The following is a 10,783-nucleotide window of genomic DNA, read 5'->3' on the forward strand; positions in this document are numbered from 1 at the left end:
CTAGTTTCATAACTGAACATAAACGGGTATACAAGAGAAACTCTTTAGTATCTTGAGTGGGGGTATTTCTTGAGGTAATGTTACAATGATTCCATGAAAGAAATCTTAGGAACTCTGTTCTGTTTACTATTACATGCCAATCGAAAGAAAACCGTTTCGTTAGAAATTTGGAAAAGCAATCTGAATGTGTCTTCCAATGGCTACTTCAGCTTTGTCGAGGCACACTGATGACAAAGCAGAACCATTCTGATTAACAGTAAGCTAAGTTTAAAAAGTAACAAACTTTTGCTATTTGTTACAACGGCTTTTAGGTAAGACGCAGGACCTTGTTGCAGTCATTTCTGGCGGAGCTGAGGTGATTCGAGGACTCAAGAAAACATCACATTGGATGGCTCACTCTCATATGACCCTGAGGCTGCACATGGTGACCAATCGGGAATGAACTTTACTTGGCATTATGGTGAGATCACAGGGAACTACTCCTCTGTGCAGGGAAGAAAGAGAGATTTCTTTATAGCGGTAAACGAGTCAGCTTTTCAATATAATGGAAGAGCATCTGGTGTGCGAATTAACTTGGATACAGAGGCCATGTCTCTCAGTGATATCTACATAGTTAGACTGGTTGTGGCCAAAGACTATCGCAATGCTAGCGCTTATCAAGTCATCCATTTGTCGAAAGGAGATCCCCCTAAAATATATCAAAGGTAAGAAAGTTGGCATGTTGTTGATGCTATCGTTGTGGCTGTTGCTTGTTCTTTTTGTTGCGACTGATATCCCTATTTATTTTCCTATTTTCTTATTGTTGCTACTGCTTCAGTTGAAGTTGTTGTTGTTGATTTTGCCATTGCTGTTGTTGTTGCTCTTGTTTGTTTCCGATGCCTTGTCTTGAATGCCTCAAATATTGCTGTATTTTGTGTTTCGTTCTCTGTTGCAGTAACTATGACCACCATAGTTCTCAACAGACAAGACCCTCGTTACGCTGCATTGATCTACATTCTCGTTATGTAATCACCATTCTTTACTTCATTTTAGATGTTTCATAAATTGTCCGCCTAAAATCAGCCCCTCAGTACGACTTAGTGTCCGATCAGAATGCCAGGGATTACAGTGCTTCAAAATTTCTTCATATGAGTGGATACTCTACCAGCAATATGAGGGAAACGCATCCACTGCTTGGCAAAGAAAACATAATTTAGAACTCATTACCAGTACACCACTCAATGCAAGCAACATTGTTATAAATGGAGGTTCTCTTGCTGCTGGAAATAAGTACCGCTTGGCATTATTTATCACAACTACCGACGGTTTATGGGCGATGTCAGCCTATGACATTTCCATTGCGTTACCGCCCACAGGGGGGAAATGCTCGATCACTCCGTCAAGCGGCATCTCCTTGGAATCACACTTTAATCTGAGCTGTATCAACTGGACAAGTGACAGCAACCCCCTGTCCTACCAGTTTCAATATAGACTAGAGAACGGTGTGTACACTGTGCTATATCATGGCGTCAACAACTCCATAGTTGCTCTTGGGATACCGCCTGGGAACAATGCAGAAAACTATACCATAAGCCTCAACGTTGTTGTGACTGATAACTTCGAAATTTCTGCCTCTCCTGTTAATCTAACAGTACAGGTAAGTTTAGTTGGTAGGTATTGTAATATTGATGTACATCGGAAATTTTGTGGACATAATTTTGTCCTTTTTTGACAGCTACCCATCGGAGGTTGAAAGGCAAATTTTTCTAAACATGCAACTCACTAAATTGTGACTGATGCTCTTTCCATAGGTTAAGCCCTCCGAGAGTCTAAGACCAGATGAAATTTCAAGCCTTTTGATGGCAAATGACAGTTTGTTTCATGAAGTCATCGGTAAAGGAGACTTGGGAAATGCGGCACAATTAGCAAACTCTGTCCTTCAAATTGTTAGACTAGAAACTAAGATGAATTTTCGACATAAAATCAAGGTAAATGCATTTGCAAATGCTTTCATACTTCTTGGACGCACTATTCGTGTAGTTGCATAATGATATCTCTACGTATCCACTTATTTACGCATTCGTGTGTTCATGTATCGTAGTACTAATGAATTTTATCATTCAACTGCACTGAGTAGAATACAAATAATATATTAAACTTTAATATATTACATAGTATTTATGTGAACTAATTTATTCATGTATTCGTGGACTCATGTAGTCGTGTGGTAGTGTAATCGTGCATTCCAGTATTCGTGTAGTTGTTTATATTTTTGTACCCGTGCTGTCGTATAGTCGCATGTTAGAAGGCTCCTGCATTAATATATTCGTTTGAACTTCCTTACATTTCAAGGTTATAGACTTTATAATAAGAAATATTGCGTCAGTGAAAGTAAACAACACTGCAAACCTGCTTCAAAGCTCCTCCGTGATTGGTTCTGCTCTTCACGTTTTGGAAAAGGTCTCTCCCGAGTCATTGGTAGGTAAAATTAGATCGAACGTTTATCAGAAAGAATGAGACACATGTAGAGGAATATGAAATTGCGATAATTGACAAAATGATGTAAACTTTTGACTGCTTTTTCATATACCAGAGTTCTTCAGCGCTGTTATGGCTGTTTTGGTTTAATTAATCAAACAAAGGCAAAAATGTTTGAAAGAAGAAGTTTAAGTACGTTTTAAAATTCCTTCACCTGAACAAACTTGGTTTAGAGGCGACGATTCCTCTCTAACTCCTGACTCTTAGAAATAGAAATGTATGTGCTGAGCAGCAAATCTTACGAAAGAATAATTCCATGTTTGTGCATGATGTACTTTCAGGAACTGTCGTTATTGGCTGTCGACTCGCAAACGAAATTCTTATGGTCAACCGTCCAGTTGAAGGACGTTGCTGATTTGTCGTTAGTCACTCGATCGGCAGAAAACTTAGTTTGGTGTCTTCAAAAGGTGTTAAAGATATCCGCAGAGATGGCGTCAATAGATTCCACCTTAAGCTTCCAAGAGCAGGTATTTTGTTGGCTGTTGTAGTCTAACAGCGAAATCTAGTTACATATGAAACTTCAAGCTGCACTTGAGCCGGCTTCCCTCGTTTTTAATTGACACATTGCGTGTCAGGTTGGTGCTGCTGTCAAATTAATGTGCTAAAGTTGTCAAAAAAATTTTAATTGTCCTTGCTAAGATCTTTTCGTCAGTTTAGCTTTGCTTCTTTTTGCTATTTTTACTTGTTTGTTTGTGATGTTTTGTTTCATTTTACAGGGTGAAAAATCTGTTAATACTGCCCTTAAAGTGCTGGGAAAAGTTGCAGACGCATTGTTAGCACTGAGAGTCCCAGATGAAAACATGATATCGATCTCCACCGGTCACTTGAACATGACATTAGGGCGACGTAGCCTGAGTAAACTTGCAGGGCTGCAGATAAAGGGTGGAAGTGGCAGTTTCATTTTACCACCATGGCCTGTCACAGGAAGAAACACAACAAGTTTTGTCGACACCCAGGTAAGGGATTACATCAAATTAAGAAACGAGCGCGTGTCAAAATCGATTCAGTCGTGAGTGACTTAGGAAAGTCTGATAACCCAAGAGCAAACGCATTCGAAGGTACAGTCTTTGTTAGCTATCCTGAACTCTTTTTCTCGTTTGGCTTCCGTAATTATGGTCAGTTAGCGATAATTATCATGTCTCTTAATCCTTAATTCCTTAAAGTCAACAAAAAGTTTTGATTTATTCTTATTGCAGATGCTATCAATGTCATTCAACCCCTACACCTGGGACAGCACCAGGGAGCGAGTCGACTCTGAAGTTCTATTTCTGGACTTAAAGGACAATAAAAGGGAGCTATTGGAAGTATCAAGTCTACCAGACGACATTGTCATCGTTATTCCATCAAAACCTCGGACACTACCGAAGGAGCTATGGTACTTCACGACGGATGACGATTTACGTTTCCACGAGATAACTGTCAATTACGAAAACACTTTGATGCAGCTAGAAGTCAAACCCCAAGAGCCAACTGTACATCTCTTTGTTTACTTGCGATTCGGTCAACGGCCAACGACTCAAAACTACGATCTCAATGCCACAATCTCTCAAAATGGACAGTGCGTTTGGACTGCAAGTGCGCATGACAAAAAGGAGAGACAACCGGAATGCTCGTCGAACCCACTTACCCCGATAGCAACATTGGCCAGGCATCCTGGGAAATACTTTGTAGGCGTAAAAAACTATAATGCCACCACAACCACCCCATACAGGAGAAAGAAAATGTTTTATCGCTGGACGGCAAAAGCGGTCTTGCGTCGAAGTTAAAGATCCCCCACCTGCCCTACCCATGAGTAAAACTGCATCTGTGACACCAGCTTATGATTCCAAAACCGATCAGAACTACACTCTGAGGGTGGCCTTCGGTAGCTGTGTATACTGGTCAGCGAAAGTTGAGATGTGGGTAACAAAAGGCTGTCGGGTGAGTTGCTGTAAAGTGTTAACATTATCGAATAATTTTTTTTTCTCTCTGGATAATTCCAGATTTTAGGAGCATCGAACAGATTTATTAACTGCAGCTGCGATCACCTGACATTAGTTCAGACACTTTTCAGAGAATTCGTAGGTTTCACGTAATTGTGGAAAAATGAGTGCTTCATTGTGATCATCTTCGCTTATTTGGCAACTAAAAATCGAAAAGACAAAACGTTGTCGAGCCCGTGCGTAGTCTTCCATCGTCAAAAATATAATTATTCTCATAGCTAATCACGACCTTTGAATACCTTTGAATGGACAAGACACATCATTAGCACTGAAAACCGAAACAGTGAATTTCTCTCTGGATAATTCCAGATTTTAGGAGTATCGAACAGATTTATTAACTGCAGCTGCGATCACCTGACATCGTTCGGGGGAAGTCTTTTGGTTAAACCGAATCCTATCGACCTCGACAAGGTTCAAGTGCAGATTCAAAAGTTGCCAGAATCTGGAAATATCACAGTTATTTTGGCGATGGCGTTGGTTTTCTTAAGTTACGTGATTGTGCTTGTTATCGTCAGGAAAACAGACATAGAAGACTCTAGAAATGTAAGTTCTGAACATATTTTGTATCATGCAGCACGTAATAGGCTTTGAAAACTTGCAGATTCATATTTTTCTAAGTATCCTGGAAAAAAGTGATCACTGAACTGGAAGAAATCACTTAGAATCATTTAAGGTTTCCAAGTTTTTTAACATCATCAATACATATATATATATATATATTTTTTTTTTCTTTAAGTAAGGGAAAAAGTAAAAAAAATAAATAAATCACCGATTCATCAATGGTATTATCATTTTTCTTAAGAACGTTTTACCAGTCCATTTGCCATCCTCTCCAGAGAGTACATATGGATACGAGATAGTAATAACTACAGGAGTCTGGATATACTCAGGCACAACAGCTCAAGTTGCTATGGAGATTTACGGTTCTGACGGAAGGAGTGGCATTCTTCAGCTAAGCCAGGAAGAGACGGGTTCAATTGACGCGTTCTTCTCTCGCGGTAACTCGGCCGTGTTTGTACTGTATGTTAACAAATCACTTGGTGTGATTCAAGAAGTGAAGATTGGTCATAACAACTTTGGTGACAGTCCTTCGTGGTTTTTGGAGGAAATTTTCATTCGGGACGTACAATCCAATCAGTCTTGGAAATTTATGGTCAGTCAGTGGTTTGCTCTTGAGCGCGGAGACGGGCGTATCGAGCGAATGTTTCAAGCAACGGTATCTCAAATGGACTTTGCCAGTGAGGTTGCAAGACGCTGGCGGAGAGGGCTTACAGAGCTACATATTTGGGTTTCAGTCGCTGCCAAACCAAAGAGAAGCCACTTTTCAAGAGTACAGCGGGTTTCTTGCTGCCTTTCAGTGCTTTTGACATCCATGTTTGCAAACGCGATGTTTTATGAGCTACATGGCAGATATGAACAACCTTTTCAAGTTGGACCGTTGAAATTCTCGTGGAGACAAGTAGTTACTGGTATTGAAAGCGCGCTCATTGTGGCACCAATAAACATACTAATAGTGCTTTTATTTAAAAAAGCATCCAAAAAGTCCTCGAGTAACAACAATCCTTGCTATAAAGCTAATCTAATCAAAAGTATCGCCTGGTTCTTTTTTTTCGGTTCTTGTGCTATTTCTGCTACGTTTACAATCTTCTATAGCCTGATTTGGGAAAAGAGTGTCAGTGAGCAGTGGCTGTCCTCAATGCTTATCTCCTTTGCTCAAGATGTCACAATCACGGAACCAGTTAAAGTGTTCTTTACAGTTGTAGTTTTGGCGGCCATTATCAAGATGAAGGCGAAGAGATCAACGGTACCTGCATGTGAAGACTCTAATCAAGTTGAAAGTGATCGCTCAAAACAAAGGCTGTGGACGTTGAAATTATCGGAAGTAGAAAAGATAAGGAAACGCCAGGCCAAGAAACAGAACCTGTCACGTTACTTCACAGAGTTGGGTATCTACTTGGTTTTTGTTTTCTTGTTAATGGTAGTGTGCTATGGAAACAGAAATGACCATCGTTACCTAATGACCAGATCAATTCGAGATGGACTGCCCAATTTTAACAATGTGAGTAACATTTATTGTGTTTGGAGAAATCGTTAAAAGACTGATATTACCCAACGATTGATTCTGGATTGCCAAACCCTATTTGAAATCTATTTTCACGACATAAACGTATCCTCCAAAGCGTAAATACCTCTTTTCTTTATAGAGAATTATTGCTACTTTTCAAGTCCGTGGGTTGTGTATAGAACAACTGTTATGATCACATTTCGAGTTTTGGTTAGAATCTGTATCAATTCTTCACGGACTTTGCATCATAATGGCTTGGCTCCCCTACCTGTTTCTAAATGTTCCTGATCCACCAGCGAGTCATGCCTCCATCCCAGTCCGTGAAATCCGACCAACACATCTCCCGTTCTTGATTTTCTTTTTATTTAGTCTGTTTCTAAGCATCATATCCACAATAAGCGATACGAAAGGTGATGTAGTCACAAATTGTAAGTAACGTATTAATTATCATTGAACTCAGATGGCAGATGACAGGAAGTACTGGAGCTGGCTGCGGGAAGTTTTCATTCCTGGAGTGTTTTCCGGTAGATGGTACAACGGTCAGGAAGAGAAAAAAACAATGTACATTGGTAATAAACGCTCTCTTCTCGTCGGGATGGCTCGATTAAGGCAACTGAGAGTGAAATCGAGTAAGTCCTTTCTTTTATTTACTTTTAAGTCTAACTCACCCTAAAAGAGACGCCCAGAAAATATATATTTTTTTTCTGTCAAAGTATTAGGCATACGTTGTCAAGATTTTGATATTCTACTTTATTTTGTATTGGTCTATACACCTTTTAAAGAGAAAAAACGGGCACAAGTGAATATCCGGTTTTTAACTCGTGAATTGCGTGCATGCGCAAGAGCGAGTTATAGATACGATGTGGGGAATGGCATTCGCTCGCTCGCTCGCTCGCTCGATTGGTCGATTCCTGTAAACTTTTTTTAGATTTTAGGCTTTTGAGTGCATTTGATAGTTTTTGGCGAGCAGTAAACAGACGAAATGGCGACCTTTGTCGCTAAGAATAGTGGTGGGGTGAAAAAGAAGCCAATGATAATCTTAAAAGAGTTTTTTTTTTTCGTTTTAGTTTCAACAAGCGGCGCCAGCGACTGGCAGGCATGCAAGGATTCACACTGAAATAACAGAACAACCTTCGTTTTTCATAAAATTGTAATTTACAATCCTTGAACTTGAAAACAATCCGAAGATTCATTGAAAATATCACTTACTGCGAAGCGCTCGGAGCTTACGGATGTTCAAAAGCTTTTTCTGTTATGGCGTGAGATTGAGGACAAAAATGATCATTACGTTTCGTTGCGTGTGTTTTTCCTGTGTGAAGCAATAGAAGATGCCGTCGTCTGACGAAATAACAAGTTAACACGAAAATCAAATAACACCTAAACAAACAATTTTAGCTACCGATTTTCAGTGAATTTTTAAAGAACAATTTTCTTTTAAGTTTCAAGACAATTTGAAGACTCAACATACATACAACGTACTAAAATGCGAAAGTTACACACCACAAAATTGAAATGAAATTCTATCTTGTTATTGATTATACGTTGCTTAGCACGTGATTCAAGTCTACCCAGGCGGAGATCCAAAATGACGGTGGCAGGCTCGGCTTAGTTCTATCACTCAAAACTCGTTCCCGTTTGTCTCATTTGATAAAGAGGGAATCGTTAATAATTTCATTAAGACAGTATTGCCTTGATTTTCTAATATTTACAACGAAAGACAGTAAATTTCACTTTTCACCCACATTTACTTCCAACCTTTTCTTTTGAACCAGAAACAAAAATTGATAGACGTTTAAAACACATGACATCATCCACCTTGTCAAATGTAATAGCATGATCATTTCAATTGTAATGCCTTCTTATCCCAACGTTACTTTGTTTCTTTGCTACATTAGCGAACACTGAACTACTGCTCGTACTCTAGATATGGCAATCAACCACAAAATTCCCTAAACCAGATAACATTAAACGTAATCTAAAAAATCATGTGTCAATTCACGAGTTTGCTCACAGAGCACTTTGATTAACTAAATTTTCCTACACGATAAAGAATATGGGAGATGTGCTATACCTGTAGATTGAATTAGTTCCAAAACAAACTTTCTAATAAATGTCCCTTTTTTTATTAAACTTACAGCACCATGCAACGTGTTAAAATACATGAAGACAACTTTCCAGGAATGTTACGAAGGATATTCGGAAACAAACGAAGACAAGACCGCTTTCTATGAACCGGGCTGGAGGTTTGTCGACAACTCTACAAGAGACGAAGATTTATTTGGACTTTGCCCGAAGCCATGGCGATATCAAAATGCGGAAGAAAGTAATAGCGGGTCAGAGTGGGGACAGTTCTCATTTTATCGTGGAGGGGGATTTGTAGCGGACCTCGGGTACAAGAACCATACGGGGTTCAAAGCCGTAACCACTTTGCAAAACAACGGTTGGCTTGACAGGCAAACCCGGGTGGTTCTCGCACAGTTTTCCGTGTTTAACCCGTCGGTGAATATTTTAGGTGTTGCCACATACTTTTACGAAGTTGAGGCATCAGGACTCAAAGAAGCTTTGGTACAAACTGACATTCTTTCTCTTGATCCTACAAACACAGCTTCATATCAGTTCTATTTGATTTGCATTTTACTATACGCTGTATCCGTTCTGCTGTTTTTGGGAAGAGAATGCTTCAAGCTTTACAATCACCGTTCCCGGTATTTCCAGTCCGTGTGGAATTGGGTAGAGATGTCCCAGGTTGTTTTCTCCGTGTTGGCCGTGGTTTTGTACATAAAACGACAAATCATAGTCTCTTCAACATGGGCAAGGTTAAAAGAAAACAGTTATGCAAATATAAGTTTCAAAATAGCTATCATTTGGCATGAAGCAGAAAATGTTGTACTTGGAATCCTGATGTTTATCGTCACTGCAAAACTCTTGCGAGTCATTCGCTTCAACAAACATGTTGCTGTATTCTCCAAAGCATTGACGATATCTGCACAATCTCTTTCATCCTTTAGCATTGTCCTATTGATTCTCTTCGTGGCATTTCTTTGCGCCGGTGTATTGATGTTTGGTACTGGATCTGAGCGCTACTCCTCAGTGCTAAAAGCAGCTTATTTCCAACTCGAACTGACTCTTGGAAGAGTGAAAGCCAGACCAATCAGTGAATTAGCAGAGGTAAACAGCACATACGCTAAGACATTCGTCTTTGCTATTCTTTTCATCCTAACAATTATCTGCATGAACTTTTTTATCGGCGTAATAAACGATGCACTTCTGGATGCAAAGGATACCGCGAATGAAAGTGAGTTGCACGAGCTCGTTGATGAGGTTCGTTGCAAAGGCTCAAAAGAACGGAACACATTTTTCGATACTGTCAGCAGTAGACTGAGACAACTGAAAGTCTCCCAAGCATCAAGCACGGAAGAGAAAAAAGCAGTAGATAGAAGCATTACGCATGATTCCACGAAAAGTTCAAAAGTCAACTTTGACCAAATCAGTGAGGCCATCAAAGCTTTGAGGGGAAAAACAGGCCAAGAACCAGGAGAAAAACAGCCGAAATACTCAAGAGGAAAATCATTTTTCGATGGAATTAGCAAATTCTTGAAAACAATGGGAAGAATGAGCCATGACGAACACTGCAAAGGTAAAAAAAGGAAGAAAGTTCGATTTCAAGAGGATGTCGCTAACTCTCATCTTCGGAAATTAGAGAAAAGAGGGTATGAATTGTTTCGGCGGCTTGATAGGGTTATGGCGGGATTCTCAAAAGAGGACGAAGAATATCTTTATCTAATGGAAACAAAGCGAGCCTGTGACTTCTAAAGAGAGAGGAAATAGATAAATGGTGAAAGGAATAGATCATATACTCGAGAATTAGACTGAAAGATCGGGACTGTAGTCTACATTACCCCGCGATCACTGGCAAATGGCTGAAATACTTCGCACGTATACGTATTAAATGTGTTCTTTTCTTTATAATTGAATTTCACGCTTAAAATAAAGAAAAACTTGATAAAGGATGGTAACATAGAGGTGGCAGCAAAAATGTAGAGACGATCAAGTAGAAATAATTTTTTGCCACTTTCCTTCAGAGTGTATTATGTTTGTATGTAGGTCCATCTAAATTAGATAATTAAAACGTAGCTTCGCGACCTGAAGATTAGTTTCTCGAAGCGGTGCTTAGGGAAAGGCCTCGTTAGAATGTCAGCAATCATCTCATCAGTGGCAA

The 10,783-nt window shown here is 39.6% G+C and overlaps 2 protein-coding genes across 2 annotated transcripts; both read left to right on the plus strand.

Moving 5' to 3' along the window:
- Window positions 1–376: 376 nt before the first annotated feature.
- On the plus strand, window positions 377–4,283 carry LOC149052093 (sperm receptor for egg jelly-like). The gene is made up of 7 exons (XM_089180203.1): window positions 377–704; window positions 1,033–1,636; window positions 1,791–1,967; window positions 2,332–2,457; window positions 2,799–2,984; window positions 3,234–3,473; window positions 3,714–4,283. The coding sequence occupies exons 1-7, from the start codon at window positions 439–441 to the stop codon at window positions 4,281–4,283; spliced, it is 2,169 nt and encodes a 722-aa protein (XP_089036329.1). The 5' UTR covers window positions 377–438.
- A 1,036-nt stretch (window positions 4,284–5,319) lies between these two features.
- LOC149052094 (polycystin-1-like protein 2) lies at window positions 5,320–10,502 on the plus strand. The gene is made up of 3 exons (XM_089188131.1): window positions 5,320–6,558; window positions 7,025–7,193; window positions 8,702–10,502. The coding sequence occupies exons 1-3, from the start codon at window positions 5,410–5,412 to the stop codon at window positions 10,375–10,377; spliced, it is 2,994 nt and encodes a 997-aa protein (XP_089044257.1). The 5' UTR covers window positions 5,320–5,409; the 3' UTR covers window positions 10,378–10,502.
- Window positions 10,503–10,783: the final 281 nt, after the last annotated feature.

The sequence above is a fragment of the Pocillopora damicornis genome, chromosome 1, assembly GCF_964200805.1.
Source record: "Pocillopora damicornis chromosome 1, jaPocDami1.2, whole genome shotgun sequence".
In the NCBI taxonomy this organism is placed as follows: Eukaryota; Metazoa; Cnidaria; class Anthozoa; order Scleractinia; family Pocilloporidae; genus Pocillopora; species Pocillopora damicornis.